At 43.1% G+C, this 23317-nt stretch overlaps 1 protein-coding gene across 2 annotated transcripts in view; it reads right to left on the minus strand.

Annotated features, from left to right (window-relative positions):
• The window catches only part of Maco1 (macoilin 1), a 53307-nt gene that overhangs the window by 7048 nt on the left and 22942 nt on the right, over nt 1-23317 (minus strand). For both annotated transcript variants that reach the window (XM_021160173.2, XM_021160175.2), the window contains 4 exons: nt 21497-21998; nt 4569-4727; nt 3121-3303; nt 1593-1713 (listed from right to left, as the gene is read on the minus strand). In XM_021160173.2, coding sequence (XP_021015832.1) covers nt 1593-1713; nt 3121-3303; nt 4569-4727; nt 21497-21998 — 965 coding nt within the window. The remainder of the gene's footprint in view (nt 1-1592; nt 1714-3120; nt 3304-4568; nt 4728-21496; nt 21999-23317) is intronic.

The following is a 23317-nucleotide window of genomic DNA, read 5'->3' on the forward strand; positions in this document are numbered from 1 at the left end:
TTTTTTTTTTGGTTTTTTCGAGACAGGGTTTCTCTGTGTAGCCCTGGCTGTCCTGGCACTCACTTTGTAGACCAGGCTGGCCTCGAACTCAGAAATTAAAGGTGTGCGTCACCACGCCCGGCTGATTGAAATTTTTATAACCATGTCACTTCTTGGCAATAAGAGTACACTTAAAACTTTTTACATTAATTTTAATTTTTAAAAATATTTGAGGGGGCTAGAGAGATGGCTCAGGGGTTAAGAGCAATCCATGGTGGCTCACAACCATCTGTAATGGGATCCTATGCGCTCTTCTGGTGTGTCTGGAGATAGCGACAGTGTACTCATATAAATTTTTAAAAAAAGTATTTAATTTTACTTAAATGTATGTGGTATGTGTGTCTGACTGTCTGTGTATGCACCATGTGCTTGCAGGAGCATGTGGGGGTAAGAAGAGGGGTCAGAGTATCTAGAACTAGAGTTACAGGCAGGTCTGAGACCCCATATGAAAGCTGAAAAATAAAACCTGGGTCTTCCAAAGGAGCATGAGCGCTCTTAACCAGTGAGCCATCTCTCCCGCCACTGTTTTGATGGTGTGTGCTGTTATGACTCTGGGGGTCAGAGGACCCGAAAGTTGGTTCTCCTAATGACCAGGTGGGTAACTGAGGTCATCAGGCTTGTCAGTGAGCATCTCTCCCTGATGAGCCACACTGTTGCTGGTCCTGAAGATCCACGTTTAGCACTTGTTTCTCTTCTGTAAACGATCTGTTTGTATACTGTATTTCTCTGTGTATGTTACTTTTACCAGCTACTTATATCCTAAAAGTGCTATTTTTGATACTCGTTGATATCTATATATTTTTATTTGTTTTAGACAGGGTCTCACTCTGTAGTTCTGGCTGTCCTGGAACTCACAGAGATCGCCCTGCCTCTGCCTCCCCAGTGCTGGGATCCGAGGTGTGCACCACCACCACTCAGTGAGTATCTCTCTCTCTCGCTTTTTAAATTTTTATATTTATTTTTATTGTGTAAACCTTTTGCCTGCATGTGTGTGTATCTGTTTACCATGTGTGAGCCTGGTCCCTGTGGGGGTTAGAAGAGGGACCCGACACTCTGGAATAGGAGGCATCTATGGGCCACTGTGTGGGCGCTGAGACTTGAACCCAGTCCCTGCCAGAGCACCCAGTGCTCTTGACTGCTGAGCTGTCTCTGCAGCCCAGCAGCACCCATCCCAAGTATCTCTACCTTATTTACTGTTTGATTGTTATCTATGAGTTTATGTACTGATTTTATGCTTAGAAGTCTTCTTGTATCTCAAGACCAAATAAGACACTTTATTCCCCCTATCTTTTCTTTTTCTACATTTCCATTCTATGCTACTAAAGCTCTACTTTTATTTCCCCCCATTTGTCCAGTTATTACTTTGGCTCATCTGTCCCTTTCCTGATGTCTGAAACCTGGCTGTGTCAAACAGGACAAGATTAAGGCCCCTTCCCTTGTAGATAATGCAACTTAAGAGGCCTGGTATAAAGGTGCTGCTCCACACTGGGCACACAACCCTGGCATGCTGCAGGTGCCCTTGTGATGGACCGTCCACCCCACCCTCTCCTCACCTGAACCTTCAGTTCCAGTTCCCTGATCTGTTCCTCCTTCACTTTCATGTCCATTGTGAGCTTCTTGCCCTCAGCTTCTAGCTCTCTGATCCGACTCCGTAAGGTTTCCGTGCACTCTCCCCTTTTGAAAAAAGTCAGGAAGTAAGGTTTATAGTTCTCCTTCTATCGTTGGAGATTGGTTTGAAGACCACTATGGAAACAGAATCTGCATATGCTCAAATTCCTCAGATAAAACAGCAGCTTTTGCATAGACTTTACATAGAGCCATCCCTCTATCACTAAGAGGCAGGAAGTGGTGCCATGTGGTATGTAGTTTAGGGACTTGTGACAAGAAAGCATCTGTGTATGCTCAGCAGTTGTAATTTAGGTTTTCTAATATCCTTTTTTTTTTTTTTTTAAGTTTTCAAGACAGGGTTTCTGTAGTCCTGGCTGTCCTGAAACTTGCTCTTTAGACCAGGCTGACCTCAACTCAGAGATCCATTTGTCTCTGCCTACTAAGCACTGGGATTAAAGGTGTGTACTACTACCACCCAGGTTCATTTAGATTTTTCTGAGACAGCATCTCTGGAAGCTGGTGAGTCCCAGGAATCTGCTACTTCTGAACTCCCCAGGGCTGGGATTACAAATGTGCTCTACCACACCTGTTTTTTTACATGGGTGCTGAGCACCACCAGGTCCAGTTTTTTTTTGTTGTTTTGTTTTTTGTTTTTTTACATGGGGACTCAACTCAGGTCCTTATGCACTTCAAGCACTATGCCACCTGAGCTATCTCTTCAGTCCTCTAAAATAATCAGGGAGGGGGCTGGAGAGATAGCTTTACTCTTCCAAAGGTCCTGAGTTCAATTCCCAGCATCCACATGGTGGCTCATAACCACCTGTAATGAGATCTGATGCCCTCTTCTGGTGTGTCTGAAGACAGATACAGTGTACATAAAATACATAAAATAAATAAAATCTTTAAACAAATACTAATAATCAGGGGTTGAGGCGATGGCTTGACAGTAGGAGCACTTGGTTCCCAGCACCCACATGAAAGTTTTCAACCACCCATCACTCGAGTCCCAGGAATTCAATGCCTTCTTGCTTCCATGGTTACTGCACACATGGAGCACAGAGACACATGCAGGCAAAACACTTATGATCATAAAATTAAATAAATTAATCTAAAAAAATATCGTAAAGACCCTTAAGACCACCCCCGTCTGTGTTGGAAGCACTGATAGCTTTGTGAGGACTGACTGCAGAGGGAGTTCTCAAAGCACTTAGTGGCCACACAGATAGTGAGAGGAAGCTCAGGTGTATGGTGGAGTACAGTGACCCCTTCTTCTGCTCTATGGGTGAGGTCACTGAGATGAATGTTGCAGGGCAGTGTGAGCTGGCTCCGGAGGAGCTGAAACAACTGATGAACAACCTAGGAAAGCAAGCCACTCACACAAACTGTTCTGTCCCATCCCACCCAAGCATCAAATCCCCACATCTATCTTGGGACAAGGAAAGCCAACCACGACCAAATACTCTAGTGACATACCTAGATGCAGCAGCAAAGGCAACAGCCCGTGCAGCTGTGGCTTCTTCTAACTTCTTCCTTTTTTTCTCCTCCATTAGCTGCTTTTCTACAAAGCTTCGGGCTTCCTGCTCAGCCTTTAGCTTCTTCTCCAGCTGGCTGATATTCTGCTTGTCTTTTTGCTTCATTTGCACAGCATTGTGTAACCTATATGGAAATAGTTGTTGACAAAGAATCTTCTCATTAGACAGTCACTATAAGCCCTGAGAAATATAGTCTCCATGCAGCCTTTCTGTGAGTGTGTATGGGAGGTTGGAATAGACAAGTATCAGAGAAAACACATGGTCATTACTAATCACTACTTAACGGTTCCTAAATACTAATAAGTCACCTACTTTATGTAACCCAGAGTCAGCCCTGCCCTCTGTTCTGTTAAGTGATGCAGAGCAGGCAGTCAGAAGACATGGGTCAGAAAGGTAAGGAAGAGGGTAGAAGGTGACTATAGAGTTAATTCTGAACATTGGGAAAAAAAAACACCCCCCCCCAAAAAAGCTTAAAAAAAAAAGACAACAAAAATACCAAAAAACAACAACATACCAAAGACCCACAGATTAGACCAGTCCTATTGAATATAAAGTTGGTGGGAGGGGAAGGTCTGTTCCTCTGTTTTTCAGTTGTTTTCTTAGGCAAGATCTCACTACGTAGCCTAGGATGTCCTTGAACTTGTGGCAATTCCCTTGGCTTAGCCTCTGCCACACTATGTTTCTGAATGATACCCATGCTGCAGCCTGTTCTCCTCTCACAGCCCTAAGTTCTCTACAGCTTCACACAGCAAGGTGAAGGGAGCCAGCCATCAGACTGTCCCCCAGGGGCCAACGCTAACAACTGCACAAGCTGCTCAGACGATGGCCAGGGTTCTTGCATGGTGGACTCTAGCAGACAGTTAATTCCTGGAACTCTACGTGAGAATCTTCTTTGTGGGGAAGCCTGTGAGAGACATCACTGCCACAGACATACACAGCTTAGAGACTACAAAGACAACCTTACCTTAGTCAGCAACTAACTCCAGAATGAATTAAAGAAAGTTTAAGGAATTCACACAGAAGAGCCAGCTTCTGCCTGTCTCTTCAAATGAAACCAAAGCTCACTGTCATTTTTCAGTTCTGAGATTCAAAGTAAATATAGCCTAATCCTCAGGAAAAGATCACACTTTTCAAAGAGTGGCAAAATTCCTTATCACTGTTACTTATCACAAAAGCTTATTAACTAATATTATAGTTAAACTACATTATTAAAGCAGAGATAATATTATGAAACTCTTGTTGGAACAAAGCAAGTGTAGAATTGATGGGAACACGGAAAATTAAACATCAATGAATAGGAAGGTTGGGCCGTGTCTCCTGGTCAGCCTGAGACTGTCTGTCCTCCCCTGGTACCAGGAGGCCCTGCTCAAGGCCCATAGGTGCACGTACTTGTTCTGCAGCAGCTCGTTCTCCTGCCGGAGCTGGCCCATTTCTGAGCGGATGCCTCGTTCTGTGCTTGAGAGGGAGCTGATCTGACTGCGCAGCTCTTGCTCCACTTGCCGGCTGGCTTGCAGGTCAGCCTTTAGCTTTTTAATGTCTTGTTCCAGCCTGGGAAAGGGAGAAAGGCAGCATTTTCATCTGGGAGGCGCCTTAGGGATTGGCGACAGTCGGTCTCCACGGGACGACCTGTGATGTGCTTAGTTCTATGGTGTGACTGCCTTCACAGGAGGGCTTAACTTTTGATTGTCCCCAATGTCTACCTGAGTAGTGGATAAAGGAGCAGAGAAAAACAGGAGAGCTAAACATTCAAGTCTCTTCCCCACTGCTGACTTCATTAGCAAGTAAAGCCTGTCAGAGCAATGAACTCAGAACCCAGCCAGAGACTCTTCTTTTTGACACTCTCCTAGATCAGACTGCACTGTCCCTCATCATGGGCTACAAGATCTCCATCCATTTCCAGAAACTGCTTGCTAAGTAACAGTCACACTTTTGGTATGGCACAAGAGCTCATCAAGGCTCAAGAAAAGGGACATTAAGAAAACTGTAAGCTAAAACCTACCTTACTGTGCCATTCCTTACTGCCTGCTCCATCTAGCCCATAATAACACCAGTTTAAGAGATGTGCACTTGGGGGTCTAAATATAAGCAAGCAGTAAAAGGAACTAAAGGGCAAAATCAAATCTCTTCTTCACAGGAAGGCTCTATAATTTCAACAGGGGCCAAAGACTGGATGACTAAAATAATTAGATAGTAACACAAGAAAGGCTACAATTAAACATATACTAGGAAGAATAATAGCAGCAGCCACTCCTCAGTGACTGGACACACTGCTCCCGATAGGTCCCGATAGGTAGGTAGCAATGTGAACTAATTTAATCAGCAGAGCTAAGGGCCAACTGCAATGATTATTCCCATTTTTCCCATATGAAGAAATAAGAGTAAGAAAATCTTGCAGCCCACGATCCCCAGGCAGGATCCCAGGATCCATCCTCCTCCTCCCCAGCCCACCCCCCGCACAGCAATCTGGGGAAGGCTATGCAGAGGATGGGAAGCAGGGAAGGAGGAGTGCTCCAAATGGAGTTGGCACACTTAAAAAACCTCAGAGGCACGAGCAGCCATGGTGCTTGGACAAGCCCTCAGTCTGGTGCCTGAGAAAGACTGTACTAGAACCAGTAGGAAAGAGTCAGCTGGACCTCGACAGCCGAGCTGAAGATCAGGCCCAGGACGTACACTACAGTGAAGCTCTGAGAAGACAGTTTTTCTACAAAACACAAATGCACAGATAAGCAAACATCAGTGCTTGAGTTCTGTGTGCAGAAACCCCATCCCTCCCCGGGTGTTAAGGACATGCCAGGGCTTGTTCATGCTAAGCCACACTTAACCTCTCAACTACCACCCCCAATCTGAGAAAACTTCTGTGTCTCTAGTCCAGCATACTGACAGAAGCACAGCTTCTGGTGCACAATGGGGATCTCTCTTTGGGACTGTCAGATCCACAGACTAAAGCTCATACATGTTTTATTATGTACAAAGTCCTCAGGGCCTACTGAAGAAATCAATACTCACTCAGTAATGTTCCCTGGCCTCTTACAGAAAGCTGAACACTTTCTTCCCCTAACTACCATTAGACAACTTTAAAACAACTCTCAAGCCCCAAGTCATACTGCAGGCGCTATCACCAGTGTTCCCTTCCTTGTGAGAGCACAGCCTAGAGACTGAGTTCCAGGGGCATTGCTGGTCTCCTGCCAGGGCTCACTCCCTAGGGAATAGTCACAGGTCCACATCACACCACACTGTCCCTATCACCAAGGTCATTTCAGTTCAGTGTACTCGAAGATCAGCATTTAGATCATAGCTATGCTGTCCTTCATTCGCCTGAAGTAACCCAAGGACTACACTACAAACAGGCCGCGTAGGGTTCATCCCATTAACAAGTGCATGCTCATGTTCACATCTCTTGTGAGGCCAGCCTCTCAGAGGAAGAAGTGCGTGTTAAGTGAAAGGGCAGGCTCCTCCATGAGGACAGAGGCATTTGGTCTGTACAGAGTTCGGTCATCAGGGTCCTAAGCCTCTAGGGCCAACTCTGCACATATCTTTGCAGTTTCCTCGTCTGCAGCTGACCATCTCTAAGGTTCCTCCCACTTATTCTAGGATTTCGAAGCCTGACACATTTAGAAATGGCTGCTGATTTACCTCAGCAGCTTAAGTTGTACCAGATGCAGACACGGGAATCTGGTTCCACAGCACAGCTGACTGCCATCAGCTGAAGAAAAAAAAAGCCCCTTCTTTCAGATGCTACATTTTAGTAATTTTGTACTTATCACTTTCATTTTAAAAGTCTTCTGTTTTGGTTTTGTTGTTGTTGGTGGTGGTCTTGGTTTTGTTTTTTTGAGACAGGATCTCTTTGTGTAGCCTTGGCTGTCCTAGAACTCCCTCTGTAGATCAGATTGGCCCAGAACTCAAAGAGTTCTGCCTCCCTCTGTCTCCTCAGTGCTGGGATTAAAGGCATACACCACTACTGCCTGGCTGTAAGTGAAGCGTTTCTCTGACACAATGACCGTATTAGCTGGGCCTCATGCACTGTATGCACTGTATGCACTGAATCCCAGCAGTCAGGAGATACACAGACTGGGAAGAGTGAGTTTCAGGCCAGTCTGCTTTAAAAAGGGAGTCTAGGATACCCAGAACTCTGTTACACAGAGAAATACTGTTTCAAAAGACATTATTTCCTCTGAGTAAAGTTTTGGGATTTCTTGAAATTTGCAATAATATAAAGAGTTTTGAGAACAAAGGATACAAACATAATTTTGGTAAAATACAGAACACAATGCTTTAAAAAGTTTCTTTCCACTTATCTATTTAGTGTGTACGTTTGCATGCATGCATGTGAAGGTCAGAGGACGAGCTCTGAGAGTATGCTCGCTCCTTCCACAGTGTGAGTGAGAGCCATTACTTCAAGTCACTGGGCTTCGCAGCAAGTGCCTTTTCCCTCTGAGCCATCTCCCTGGTCTCCCAAAATGCTTTTTAGAAGTGGAATTCGATGAGAATATTATCAAAGCCAAACCAGCAGTACTATACAACAAAAAGAAGGAAGTTACAAAAATATGTTTCCTTTGTTAAGAAAGACAGGATACTTCTTCAGAAGTACCCATCTAAGATCTATATACTCTAGTGTGTACATGCTTAGAAGTACACATCCAAGATCTACTACAGTATACTGTAGTGTGTACATGCTCAGAAGTACACATCCAAGATCTACTACAGTATACTCTAGTGTGGATATGTCATATTGTAGTAGGAAACTGCTTGAATCCAGAGCTTCCTGCATACTAGACTCTCCCACTGAGCTACATTTCTAGCCCAGGAAATCTCATCACCCCACCCCCCTTCACCCCAAGACAAAGGCTTACTATGAAGCACTGTAGAGCAGGCTGGCCTCAGAGATCCACCCACTTCTACCTCCAGAGAAATGGTTTTGAAAATACAAAACAATTTACTCTCATAAAAAATAGGACTAAAATGCTTCAGTCTTTTCCTAACTACTGTCATTAGCTCCACCAACTCTTTCTTATTACTGCTTTCCGAAGTGTGATAGTTAGGATGAGCGTGCCTGCCTGAGAAACCCTGGGCTTCATGATCACTACCTAATGACATTGGTTGAGTTTGCTAAGAGAAAGTCTCAGTAACCTAAGAAATCCATAATCTAAGCATTTCAAATACTGACAAAAGAAACTTCTACTCACTAGAGACTGAGTTGTGCAGCAAAGCCTTGACTTAAAAGCACAAGTCAAAATGCAGTGAGTAATCTCCACGGGCTACTACAAAAACCTGTCGCTTTGAAGGCCTACTACATTGTTCAAATTTTTACTGAAACAGGTGATAAAATGATTTATAATCTCTCACTGGGTTTAACTTTTTACTATAAGAATGAAATGCAGCCGGGCGTGGTGGCGCACGCCTTTAGTACCAGCACTTGGGAGGCAGAGGCAGAGGCAGGCGGATTTCTGAGTTTGAGGCCAGCCTGGTCTACAGAGTGAGTTCCAGGACAGCCAGGGCTATACAGAGAAACCCTGTCTCGAAAAACAAACAAACAAACAAACAAACAAAAAAAACAAAAAAAAAAAAAAACAAGAAATGCACTCAGCATAAAAAAAAATCTAACAAAAAAATTCAACATGTAAACAACTTGCACTACTCTCATGCAGGCTGAATCAGATCACACTCGCATCTGATGCACTTCTTTCCTATGAGCCTTTCCCACTTTCCATGCATATAACTACATTTATCATGAAGGGGGTTGACACACATACAGCCTGAATCTCAACAGCCTGAATCTCAGCTGCACCTTCACCTACTCAGACACTTTCCTTAAACTACTGCATGGTGCTCCAGTGTATGGTGCTAACAACGGCTCACTGGATGAAGGCGCATTCTATAACCCACACCATGAAAGGAGAAAACCAACTTGCAGAGGTCGCCCTCTACCTTCACGCGCCATCTCACACACGCACACTCCCTCACGCGCACACACACACGGTGAGTATATAAGGACATTTACTGTATAATTTACTTACACAGGCTCTCTTCCCCTTCTTTTTAGCTAGGGTCTTATTATGTAATCCTGGCTGCACTTGAACTCACAGAGACCTGCCTGCCTCTGTCTCCTGAGTGCTGGGATTAATGATGGGTATCATTATGCCTGGCCACTCCATTTTCTAATTTTATAAGACATGGCTCAATTGTTGTATCTGCTTAATAGAATGATGGATGCTGGAAATTTTAGGAGAAATATGTGAATTAGCAAGCTGACCTGAACTGAGACAGTCAGGTGCTGGGGACATGTAGTGAGCAGATGTGGCTACTTGTCTTAGTGGTACACTTAGCCCCCTTGGAGCTGAAGGCCAATACTTCTCTAGGTAAAATACACATAAAATACACATGTATAATCTATTAATGTGAAGAAAGAAGTTCTGACTAAATAGTGTTAAAAGGTTAACGCAACATCTTCAAATACATGCATAACACTCAATTTAACTGCCAATAGCTACCTAAACTAGAAGCAAGTCATAGAGAGAAACAAGATACAAATACAGGTAATAGTTACAACCTTCAAAATTCCAGTAGGATGCATCATGGACTCCCATCTCTCAGAGCTAAGCCTGCTCTGCCCTACCAGGGCTTCCAGGGATTAAGGAACTCTTCCTACAAGTGCTACAAGCTCATCAATCTTAGCGAGGAAGCAAATGTACTTCCTGCTTGCCCAGCTCCTGTGGGCTGGCTGGTGGGACCAGCACTCTGGACAGACAGGGCTGGCATAAGTTCTGTGTACTTCTGTCTAGTTCTAACCAGTTACAGGTCACAATGACCTGATAGCCAGCCCAAAGCTCTGAAGCACTCACCTAGCTCTTCAGAGATGGGACCGCCTACAGAAGCTCTCCCGCAGGTCCCCACGTCAGGCTGCAGGGCACCTAGGAAGTGGATTTGCAAAGCTAAGGGCCCTCTTACCTACTCTAGTCCTATCTCTTCCCCTAATCTGTTATCCCCTAATCCTAGCCTGGAAGCCAAGCTCTATGTAGTTGATAGCTGTTTAAATTCAAGAGGAAAAGATTTACATTTTAATAAGGGGAATCTCCAAACTGACTGAAGGAACTGAATGCAGATGACAGCCTGAGGCAGGCGAGATAGGAAAAACACCCCCAAGTTCTCAAGTGCTAGCCTACACTTGAACAGATATTTTAAATATCTGAAGTTAGGGAGACCCATAATCTAAATGTTTGTATTTCTCTAGTGATTGACTAGAATCAGACCAAGGCAAAGATTTCTCAGAAGTAAAAGGTTTAATGGTGCTGTGAAATACCTTTTTTTTTTTTTTTTAATAAAGCCTGCCTGTGAGCAGAGGGGATGCTTAAGGCACAGGGTAGTGAGTTTTGACAAGAGAAAGATCTGTGAGGAACAAGCTGATCTTTCTTTTTTCCTTTCTTTCTTTCCTTTTTTTTTTTTTTTTTTTGGTTTTTCGAGACAGTGTTTCTCTGTGTAGCTCTGGCTGTCCTGGAACTCACTCTGTAGACCAGGCTGGCCTCGAACTCAGAAATCCACCTGCTTCTGCCTCCCGAGTGCTAGGATTAAAGGTGTGCGCCACCATGCCCGGCTCAAGCTGATCTTTCTTTTTTTTTTTTTTAAGATTTATTTATTTTTTATTAATGAGTACACTGTAGCTGTCTTCAGACACACCAGAAGAGTGAATCAGATCCCATTACAGATGGTTGTGAGCCACCATGTGGTTGCTGGGGATTGAACTCAGGACCTCTGGAAGAGCAGTCAGTGCTCTTAACCACTGAGCCATGTCTCCAGCCCTGATCTTTCTTAATAAGAATTCACCAAGGGAAAAAAACTTGACTCTGCAGCCACTCTAGGAGTCGTGCACCATCATGTCTCTTTGGGCTGCTGGCTGGACTCCTGGACCAGGGGGGTCAGGACCCTTGGCTCTGCAACTTTCTAGACTATATGCAATGTTTCTAGACTATAGCCTGCTTCTAGTGGCAAAGGGGAGTCTAAAAACCACGTCTAAGTTATACAGACATGCAACTGAGGCAAGTTTCCTAATGAACCCTGCCACTGATTTGTTTCCTGACACCTGCCTGTAACTGTGCTGTGGGAACAGAAAATCCTACCCATTCTTCAAGGCACACTCTAGCACTGTGTGTCATAGTGCCTTCTGGAGAAGCCCTTGTGCTCTGGACGGTTAATGTGCTCACTGCTTTGTGTTGGGCCCCAGCCATTCTGGTGTGGAATCTGCCTGTGTGTATGTGTCTCAGGGACGGGTAATACAATTGGAAATAGAGACTATGTTCCTAACATTTCACGGAATTCTTACACATCGTGTCACTGATTCTCACGCTGTGTCCTTCAGTGTCCCTACTCAGGGATCAGAATAGAACAGATCAGGCCAATGTCATAACTCTAGACGCAACAAACACACCCACAACTAGTGGCCTTCGATTCAGCTTTAAGAGATAGGATAAATGTGTGTGCTTATGAAGGGAGGCACATATGAAAAAAGCCAATAAAGAGCCTCATCAAGAATCTAACTCCATGAATAGTCCCTGTGTACTCAAGAAGATAGGACTTGTTTTAGATAAATGAAAGACCTAACCCCAGAAGAAATACTGATAATCCCCCATACCAACTTCCACTCCCCTGCCAGGTCACCCACACTGACAGCACAGGCAGCATGGGTCAGTCAGGGCAGTATATGTCACGTACCTGACAGATAGCTACATGCTCCTATGTGAGACCTAAAGTGACTGGAAGCTGTTCCAATACAGTCTATCAAGCACAGCTCAGCAAATACTAAAGTGAAGCTCTCTTGTGCCTCATGGTAGGACAATTGCTTACCAGACACAAATGTCCAAAAGAAAACCCCATCCTGATGGACTGATTACTAGGTGAAACTGTACTACAAAGCATCTTATATATCTGCTCCATCTTCTGTCACACACTGCGGAGCCTCCAACAGGCATGGCCCCCACAGAATCATGTGTTTAAATGCCTGGCCTTAAAGAGTGACACTCTTAGGAGGTGTGGCCTTGTTGGAGTAGATGTGGCCTTGATGAAGGAAGTGTATCACTCTGGAGGTAGGCTTTGAGGTCATATATACTCAAGCTATACCCAGTGTGGCATTCTGTCTCCTGATACCTACAGATCACCATGTCTGCAAACCGCCATGCCTCCAGCCACTACAATAATGAACTAAACCTTGGCAACTTTAAGTCAGTCACAATCCTTGGTCATGGTGTCTCTGCATAGAAATAAAACTCAAACTAAGACAAACACAAAGGGTGAACACATTAATTTTCCTTAAAGAATACAGAGGGACACCACACACTAAAATCTTGGTCTGTGGTGTTTTGATTTATAATAAAGCTAATGAAAAGGTAAGTATTAGATAAAGTACTCCAGAGGCTTTTACACAGCTGGTCATGTAAGGAAACATGGTGCTGCTGACTTTCTAAATTCTTCAAGAAGAAAGCCATGTGTGCCCAAAATTACATCATGTTGGGTATGGTGGCTCACACGTTTAATCCCAGCACTTGGGAACGAGAGGAGGTAGATCTCCCTAAGTTTGAGGCTAGTGTGGTGTACAGAGTACATTCCAGGTCAGTCTGGGCTACACTGTAAGAGCCTGTATCAAAACAAACCACATACACACCTACACATACAACTAGCATCATAAAGAAATGTGATTAAACATGAGTTTATATGAAAAGTCTTTTAAAATGGGCTGGCAAGATGACTCAATAGACAAAGGTGCTTGCTGCCTAGGCTGAAGACTTGAGTTTGATTCCTAGAACCCACACTAGCAGAGAACCAATCCATTCAAATATCCTGATCTTAACAAGGACATGGGCATAAATTCGTAATAAAAACTTAAAGTCTTTATAATACAATATCTTTTGATGCAGCAACTAGAGATTCACACAGAGATTTATATTAAACCATGCTTTGTGAAGAGGGTAAACCGTCAGAACCTATCACGCCCAGGCTCCTTATATGAATACCTCCCAGGTCATTTCTATCTCCTGGAGCTGTCAGACGTGGAAATGGTGGGCACATAGAATGTGTGGCTTCAGTGCTGCCTAGTTTCTAATACACTGCATGGTGCTCACGTCACAAAGTAGCCCTGCTTAAGTAGAAATCCTGTTCCTATTACCACGACTATATTCTTACACAGTTTTAAAGTTCCTTCAATGGTTAAAATAAGCACAATCTGTCCTGTGAATTAATATAAACAAGACCAACCAAGTAAAACTACAGCAGCCTAAAATATTACAGACAGAGCAGGAAATGAAAATAAATCAGGTCTGCCAAAGTATACTTGCTCAGACATAGTGCCAGACAAATATAAATTAAGTTTGTTTCCAAAGAGACAAATAAACAAAAACCACTAAACTTTTAAAAATAGACTTAAGAATCTACTGCTTATTTTTTCCACTTAGTACTTTCCAAATAATTCAGTAGTCACACTTTTTCCAACCCATTTAATCTAATATGGCCAGCACCTCTTACATGTCTGGCTTTTAAAGTCTTCATCCTAAGACCTCACACAGTTTTATCTCTTAGCTAGGAAAGATGCCATTTAAAATAACCACTAATGCATCCCACTGAAAACAGAGGCTGTTCCGGCCAGGTCAGCTGGTCAGTCTGCAGAGCACTTATGTGGGGAGCAAACCTCTTCTCCAAGGTCAAGGTCAGATTTTCTTCCACTGACTATTCCTGACACTCAGGCAAAGTGTATTCAAACACAAACTTCATAAGCAAATGCAGACTCTAGGGCCAGTGCTTCCTGGGAGAGAAAGACAGACAGAAAGATGGAGCCTGAGTTTTTGCCAGCGGACACAGAGGCAGAGGCTGCTCCTGGGCTGGTGGAAGGCCAGACTTAGCAGGACAGAGAAGGAAGTAAAGGCAGATTTCTCCCTTTTGTTGCTGAGAGATAGCCTGCAGTAAAACCCCCTGCCCTAGCCATAGGTGACAGGTGGTGTGAATGGCTGGCTGGACAGCAGTCTCCCAGAGGACTCTGCCCTGGCCCTCGCCCTACAATTTGGAGGCTCCTTTCACCCCCCACATGGCCTCTAGAAAAAGTAGGGACAGATGCTCAACTATAAAACTTCCTAGAATCCAGAATGAACGGGAATGGCAGTGCAAAGCTTTTCTTTCTCTTTTTGCGTTTTATTAAATAAAATTGTTATTAACTTCACTAAATGAAACAAGGTTCTGTCCTAGGAACTGTCAAAGGTTTCCTGACCCCAGAGACCTTGAGGAGCTACGATGTGGCTCGGTTATTGTAGAACACCTTGCAGAACACCTTAGGTTCCTTAAAATATGCAGAACTAGGTATGGCAGCACATACTTGTGATTCTGGGAATTCAATATCATCCCCAGTTATAGCCTGAGCTACATGAAAACTGACTAAAATTTTAAAAAGCAAAGTCTTGATTATGATCATATGAGCATTATGAGCATTATGACCAATTAGAAGACTCCAGTTTGAGTGTCTCCTCTGTGCCAAGGACAAATGCAAAGGATGCCTCTATCCTCACTGACCTTACATTTATTACTCTGGGCACTAGGATGCTGTAAAGCAATGACCCTCTACCTGTGGGTAGCAATCCCTTTGGGAAGCAAAGGTTACTGTCACAGGGCCCCCAATACCATAGGAAAACACAGGTATTTACATTATGATTCATAACAGTAGCAAAATTACAACTATGGAGTAGCAACAACAACAACAACAAAAAAATGTGGTTGGGGTCACCACAACATGAGGAACTGTATTAAAAGGTCCCATCATTAGGAAGTTTGAGAACCAATGCTGTAAAGAGGAAGCAACACAGAAAGTCACAATGCAGAACCCTACAAACTATATGACCTCAGGTAACGTTTAAGTATTTTCTTTCTCTCTCTTTCTTTCTTTCTTTTTCTGAGATTTATTTAATATATGTAAGTACACTGTAGCTGTCTTCAGACACTCCAGAAGAGGGCGCCAGATCTCGTTACAGATGGTTGTGAGCCACCATGTGGTTGCTGGGATTAGAACTCCAGACCTTCGGAAGAGCAGTCGGGTGCTCTTACCCACTGAGCCATCTCACCAGCCCTGTAGCTGTCTTCTTTATTTGTTTGTTTGTTTGTTTGTTTGAGACAGGGTTTCTCTGTGTAGCCCTGGCTGTCCTGGAACTCACTCTGTAGACCAGGCTGGCCTCAAACTCAAACTTACAGAGATGCAACTCCTTTTGCCTCCCAAGTGATGGGACTAAAGGCGTGTGTTACCACCGCCCGGCTTGTAGCTGTCTTCTGACACTCCAGAAGAGGGAGTTATGGATGGCTGTGAACCACCATGTGGTTGTTGAGATTTGAACTCAGGACCTTCAGAAGAGCAGTTAGTGCTCTTAACCACTGAGCCATCTCTCTAGTCAGTTTAAGTATTTTCTATGTACCTGAGAAACACATCAGGCTTCAAACTTTACTTATATGTCCTCCTTAACCACTACTTCCATATAGAACTTTGTAGGACTCTTAAGACTTTCCTTGGGGGAAAAGTGTTATGTTCATTAAAAGGTCCCACCCCTGAGAAGGCATGGGACAATAGATCAACTGCTTGTTTGGCTTCATCTGTGCCTAGCTTCTAAGACAGAAACAGCTCCTGACTGAGTGCCATCTGGCCTCCTCCTGCCAGGCAGGCTGTAGCTTTGGTTCTACTCTTGCTTTGTCCCTAAACCTACAGCTGGAGTTCAGAACCTTCTGCATTTCTCTGTTGCATCCTGGACCAGGACCTTTCTTCTTTACTCCTAGTGCTAAGAGTCAGTCTCATCTACTGTCAACCTACATCTGTGCCTGGCTCCCTAAAAGAAGTAAGAAAAGATTATGTGATAAAGAGTTACAAGAGGTCTGGAGAGATGGCTCAGTAGTTAAGAGCACTGGCTGTTCTTCCAGAGTTCCTGAGTTCAATTCCCAGCAACCACATAATGGCTCACGACCATCTATAATGGGATCTGATGCCCTCTTCTGGTGTGTCTGAGGACAGCTACAGTGTAGTCATATAGGTAAAATAAACAAATCCTAAAAAAAAAAAGGGAGGGGGTTAAAACTGGGACTCATAAAAACAAACAAACAACAAACAGGGAGAAGGAGAGAGGGAGAGAGGGGAAGAGGGGGAGACTGGGAGAGGGAGAGAGGGGGAGAGGGAGAGAGAGAGAGGGGGAGACGGGGAGGGAAAACCCACTACCCATCCACTGGGTGCCAGAAGCTGGAATTACATTTAAAAACTGCACACTGGAAACTGAACTCTGGTCCTCTGGAAAAGGAATAAAAGCTCTAACTGCTGAACCACCAGCCCAGCTGCTTTTATTAAGTTTTCACAGGAATTCCTCTGCAGCACTAGAAAGACTAACGTGCCTTTCAACTAGCCACTGAGAACTAACAAGCTCCTCTCTAATTTACCCTCTTCCTCCCCAGCACAGAACTTGGCTGACATAAATGACCTAGCTGCTTTCTGGTTTAAGTAGAATTTTTGCCACATTAGGAATAAAAACATTTTTGGCTACTAACATTTTAAGTCTGTTTTAAAATATCCTGAGCCAAGAATTCACAAAATCCCCAGGAATGGCGCATGCCTTTAATCCCAACATTCAGAAAGCAGAGACAACTGATCTCCAAGTTCTCAGCTACCCTGATCTACATAACAAGTTCCATGACAGCCTGAACTATACAGAAAGACCCTGTTTAAAAATCTACATAAAAAACATACATACAAAAAGAAACAAAAATAAAAAAGAATTCACAAAAATCAAGTTGGAACAGTCCTTTAGTAAAATAATGTATTTCTCAAACCAAAAGAGGACTTTGGACTGGCCTTGGCAAATTCCCCAAGTTTTCTTGGAAAAGCCTATAGGCAACGTGTATCGTATATAATGCCCAAGTTCCCAGACTCCCTTGCCTAGACTCCTTTACTTAGCCATTTCTCCAGCGTGGTTTCTTGGTCTCATAGCTAGCATCTTTTTCATTCACTCAGCTCCGTGCTCCAAGGTTACTCTCTTAGCTAACACATATTCATTCACTAAGAACCTTTTTTTATAAAGACACAAAGATGAAGACATTCTGAATTTCACAATCTATTAAAAGGAAAGAACAAACAAGAGCTGTACCCAGCAGGCCAACACATTTTCTGAATAGGGGCAAAAGGTAAGTATTTGTGGCTTTGTAGCTACAGTCTGTCACAGCTACTCAACTCTGCCACAAAAGCAGCCACAGGAACTGTGTAAACAAGCGAGCTATGCTCCAACAAAATGCATAAGGAGAGCAGCTGTGTGAAGCTGGAGAGGGCTCAGTGGAGCAGAGTACACTCTTCCTGTGCAGATCTTGGTTTCTGACACCCACCTCAGGTGGCTCACAACTCTAGTTCCAAGGAATCAATGCTCCCCTCACACTTCTCCCTGCACTGTACTCACATACAGAAAACAACACATGTGGGAGCCTGCCTGCACAGACACACACAGACACACAATTAAATAAAAATAACCTTGGCATGGTGGCACACAAATTTAATCTCAGAACTCAAGAAGCAGAGGGAGGTCGATTTGTGGGACTTTGAGGCTAGCTGGGTCTATACTCTTCCAGTTCCTGGCCAACTAGGATGACAAAGTGAGCCCTTTTCTCTAATAAATAAACAATATGTAACATTTTTTAAAATTAAGTATCAGGCCAGGCAGTGGGGTGAGCCCCTTTAATCCCAGCACTTGGGAGGCAGAGGCAGGTAATTTCTAGGAATTCAAGGCCAGCCTGGTCTACAGAGTTATGGGTACCAAGGCTACATAGAGAAATCCAGTCTCAAATAATTTAAGTAAAAGTATTTAAAAATAAAACTTTAAATAAACAAACAAACAGCAACAACAAAAACTACAGTGTACTTATGTATAATCTTTGGGCCAGAGCAAGCAGGGAATGAGTTGACCAAAGTGAGCAGAGGTCCTAAAAAATTCCCAACAACCACATGAAGGCTCACAACTATCCATATAGATACAGTGTATAGATACATAAATAAATAAGACTGTGTTGTAGACAAGTCTTTAGGGCACTTACTAAGTGATTGATGTGGGAGGGCCCAGCCCATTGTGGATGGTAGCACCCTGGGTTCTGTAAGAAAGCAAGTGGAGCAAGCTACGGGGGAGCAAGCCAGTAAGCAGCACCCCTCCATAGCCTCTGCGTCAGCTCCTGCCTCCAGGTTCCTGCCCTGCTTGAGTTCCTGTACTGACTTCCTTCAGTGATGAACAGTGATGCAAAAGCAAATAAACTCTCTCTTCCCCAAGTGACTTTGCCACGGTGTTTGATCACAGCAATGATAACCCTAAGACAGAGGCAACTGAGTTCAGCTTGTTCATCTGAAGATGACACACTCACTCTACTCAGAAACTAACACCTTGAACACAGCAGTTAATGGCATTCAACAAGCATACATACATCAAAACCAGACAAGCAAGACAAAAAGAAATGGCAAGGCCTCCTCTAAGCACAGTAGGTAATTTGCTTAGAAAGATGCTTTTCTGGCTGGAGAGATGGCTCAGACTTACAAGTACTGGTTGCTCATCCAGAGGACCTGGGCTCAGTTCTCTGCACCCACATGGCAGCTCACAACTCTAACTCCAGTTCCAGGTGCTCCAACACTCTCACACACACACTTATGCAGGCAAAACACCATGCATGCATGCATGCATACATATACACACATGTATATATACATACACACACACATAAATAATAAAATCAATTTTTTTCTCCTTTCAAATGCTTTCATTATTATTCACCTGGAGAATTCTGGAAATGTGTGTAAGTAAAGAGAAAAAAATGTCTGTCTATTATACCACAGGCTGTAGCTTTTGTCAACATTTCAGCTTTTCTCTTCAAATCTCTTTTTTGTATACACTGGGAAAGATGTTTTTAATGACACTGCTTTGTCTTCTTTATGGAGCCTCATATTGTGAATAGTTTCTAAAGTTCTTTAATACTCCCAAAAGAATGATTTTTACAGTAACTGTACTAGAAGACAGGTGCAGTGGCATACTCTAATTCCAGCACTCAGGAGGCAGAAACAGGCAGATCTCTGTGAATTCAAATCCAGTCTGGTCTCTAGTGAGTTCCCGGACAGCCAGAGCTACATAGAGAGACCCTGTCTCCAAAGTAAATGAAAAATAAAGGTGCACTCACCTTTAATCCCTGCAGAGACAGGTGGGTCCAGGACTATTTATATAAATCTCTCTCACTGTCGGATAGTTGGGTTGCTTTTCACAGGGTTCTCACTGTGTAGCTCTGACTATTTTGAACTCACAGAGATCCAGGTTCTAGGATTAAGGGTGTGCACCACCACACCTAGATCCCTTTTATCTTCATAGTACATTAAAAAGTTGAAAATAATTCTATAGAAGTTTATAAAACTACTTAAATATATTTTCTATTAACTTACTGACAGCAAGTACTTCTCTAAAACAGAAACTTACTCTGGGGGTGCCTACAGGTGAAGATACAGTCCACACTGGTGACAACAGGAGGCAGCAGTCCCCAGGAGCAGGCAAGGGGCACAAATACCACAGCCCTAGGTCACTGGTCATTTGGGTCCTCAATCTTCTATACCAAAGGTAGATCAGGTAGCAGGAGGCAATTAGCATCACAATTAGCTGGGGTGCCCCAGAAGGCAGTTTCACCTCACTTGCAACACCAAACAAACACAGGAAACCTGTTTTGGTACTAAAATCATGTAAAGATGTTAAATAACTTGCAGCAAAGGTGTCACCTGCTTTATTTAGTCAATTTTGGGGAATTCCTTCTGAAATAAGATGCACAATAACTGGTCTCTCTGCTCTGAACATCTGAAAGAACTTTCTTCTGACTGTTCATTCGGCAGGATAATGGGGAAGCTCTGGATGGACTCCTGCACGGCAGAGGCAATGGTGTGCTTCCAAAGGGGCACAGAGACCTGCTTCAGGAGTGAGAGATACTATAGATCCCATTTCTCTTATCTGGCTATCACTAACAATATTAAAACCAATCAATACTCTGGCTTACATCTTTTACCATGATAAAAGCTCTTCCTCAAAGAATAAATTGTCCTTGGCCTTTAAAAATGCCAAAGAAAGTGGAATATAAGAAACTTACTGAACTGAGTAAGTTACATACAGCAAAAACAAAAGACAAACCGCCTCCAGTTCAGCTCTCAGCTTCCAGATTGAAGACAGAGTTAAAAAACACACCTGTTTGCCAATTTAATCAAATGAAGCTTGCCAGTCAGTGTCACATAACAGTGTTACTTTTAGTTAATTAAGGTCGAGAAGAGGAATGTTTCTGACTAAATCTACATCTAGTATTATGTTCCCATATGGAATTTTTATCAAGAGGTTTCTTTTAAAAATGTATTTGTTGTGTGTGCAAGTGTTTGTGTGTGTGTGTGTGTGTGTGTGTGTGTGCATGTAGGTCAGAGGACAACTTGCCAGCATCTGTTCTCTCCTTCCTCCATGTGGGTCCCAGGGACCACCAGGCCTTATCTATGGATAATTTATTTATTTATTTATTTATCGATCTATTTTTTTGGTTTTTCGAGACAGGGTTTCTCTGTATAACCCTGACTGTCCTAGAACCCACTCTGTAGACCAGCCTGGCCTCAAATTCAGAAATTCTCCTGCCTCTGTCCCCCAAGTGCTGGGATTAAAGGCCTACACCATCACTGCCCGGCAGTAATTTAAATTCTAATTACAGAAAGAAACTAACCAATAAAACAAGCTCAGGGTAAAAGGACAAATTTCTTACTCTTCTACCCATCTGTCAGATTGATCATAGAGAAATTTGCACCAAGGCACAAACTCTTCTTGTTGTCTTTTTGTCAAAAAGAACCTTCGAGGGCTGGTGAGATGGCTCAGTGGTTAAGAGCGCCAACTGCTCTTCCAAAGGTCCCAAGTTCAAATCCCAGCAACCACATGGTGGCTCACAACCATCCGTATCTGAAGACAGCTATAGTGTACTTACATATAATAAATAAATAAATCTTAAAAAAAAAAAAAAAAAGAACCTTCGATAGACAAACATAAAGAGGCAGGATGAACACACAGTGTCTTTTAGGACCACCAATCAGGCAGCATGTACATCTGTCCTCTCTAATTCAGAATACAGGGAAGGTTAAATCAGTTCTTTGCTATGCCCACACAGATGCCTACAAACCTGTGTAAAGTAAAACACCTGCGTGCTGCCAGTCTCAGGGTTGATCAGGAGCAACTCCAGCAGGCCCCGGAAGTGCTCCTTTTGGAGTCACCTCAGGAGGAAGGGAGTGTGCACACACTTACCTCACCAGTGCGTCTGGCTTGCTCAGCTGGTTGTTAGGAATACAGTTCTCCATTAAGTCCTTGTGTGCACTCGGGCCCTTGCTGGTGCACTTCTGTTTCTTCTCGTTTTTACTAGACGAGGAAGGAATGCTTCCATTTGTAGCGCTGTGACTTCGAGGCGAGGAGTTCACAACTCCACTGGCATTTTTGTAATTTTTTGAGGAAGCAGTGCATGAGTCCTCTTTTAAGAGATTTTCTGTACTTCCCACAAGATCATTGTTTAATCTTTTACTATTGATATGGTTTTCCATATACTCAATCTCTTGTATCTTAGAGTCTACAGGTTGTAGAATGTTGTTGTTATTTATTCCAAGGTTGTGTTTCTTGGCATCCTTGTCCTTCTCTTTCCCTTTTTCTCGATATTCTATCTCTGGCAACGTTGTGGACAGTTTTTTGTTGGCTGGGATGCCTCCGTTGTGGTGTATAAGGATCGAGGAATCCATGTCCGGCAATCCCTTGGCTGCTACAGTACCAAAAACAAACCAACAAACAAACAAAAACCCATACTGGAATATTTAGCTTTTTAAAAACTCGGCTAGAAATTCACTACACTGATCACAGTAGAAACTTGGAATCGATGGTAAGTACAATATGTATTACATTAGCTCCAAGGAGCAAGTCTAGACACATTTGGAAAAAAAATCACCATAATATGAACTTCACACCATTAAAGATATGGCATTAAAGCAAAATTAAAGTTTTATAATTAATTCACATATCGAGTCAACTAAGTTTGTCATAAGAGAAAGAGCAAAAGCAGGTCATTTTTATAAGAAAGAGGACTTTTTTTTTTAATGAAAAGGCATTTATTATATTTATTGGCTTATGCTACGGCAGGGTAGTCCACCATGTCTACCTTCCTAAGAAGCTCTATTTAAAAAGAGGCCTAAATTGGACCCGGGAGATGGCTCAGTATGTAAAAATGTTTGCTTCACAAACCTAGTGCCTGAGTTCAATCTTCAAAACCTAAGTAGTCATGAGAACGACTCCACAAACAACGTCCTCTCATGTGTAGAAACATGTGTGCTGTGGCATGCACATCAACTCCCCACCCCCATACACACACACACACACACACACACACACACACACACACGCACCTACCTCTTCTCCCCCTCCACCCCCAATTCTCTTTCTCAAAAGATGTCTGGATTAAAAAACATCTGATAATATTACTGAAAAAATTTAAAATGAAAGAAAACATGGACTTCTGGTTACAGACATCTATCTTTTTATGACTGTAGTGGTGAAGGAATATGTCAGTATCAATGCCTAGGACACTTATAAAGAACTTTAACAATGCAGTACATTTCAATAGGCTGTGGTCTCCTTAAGAGCTACTTTGCACTGCTACAGATAAAAAGGATTTTAATATAAATTAACTAAAAAGCATAATCTCAAACTTCTAACTCCCAAGCAAAGGAAATTAGTATTGGGGGCTAAAGAGATGTCTCAGTGTTTAGGAGAACAGTCTACTCTTCCAGAGGTTCTGAGCGCAGTGGCTCAGAACCATGTATATAATGCAATCTGATGCCCTCTCTGTCATGCAGGCATACATGCAAATAGAGCACTCATATGGATAAATAAATATTTTTTAAAAGGGAAAATTAGTATTTCTTCCAGCTTATCTATGACTCTTGGTTGAATGTCCATTTGAGAAACCACGTTAGAAATGGTTCTATTGGGGGCTGGTGAGATGGCTCAGTGGGTAAGAGCACCCGACTGCTCTTCCGAAGGTCCAGAGTTCAAATCCCAGCAACCACATGGTGGCTCACAACCATT

The sequence above is a fragment of the Mus caroli genome, chromosome 4, assembly GCF_900094665.2.
Source record: "Mus caroli chromosome 4, CAROLI_EIJ_v1.1, whole genome shotgun sequence".
In the NCBI taxonomy this organism is placed as follows: domain Eukaryota; kingdom Metazoa; phylum Chordata; class Mammalia; order Rodentia; family Muridae; genus Mus; species Mus caroli.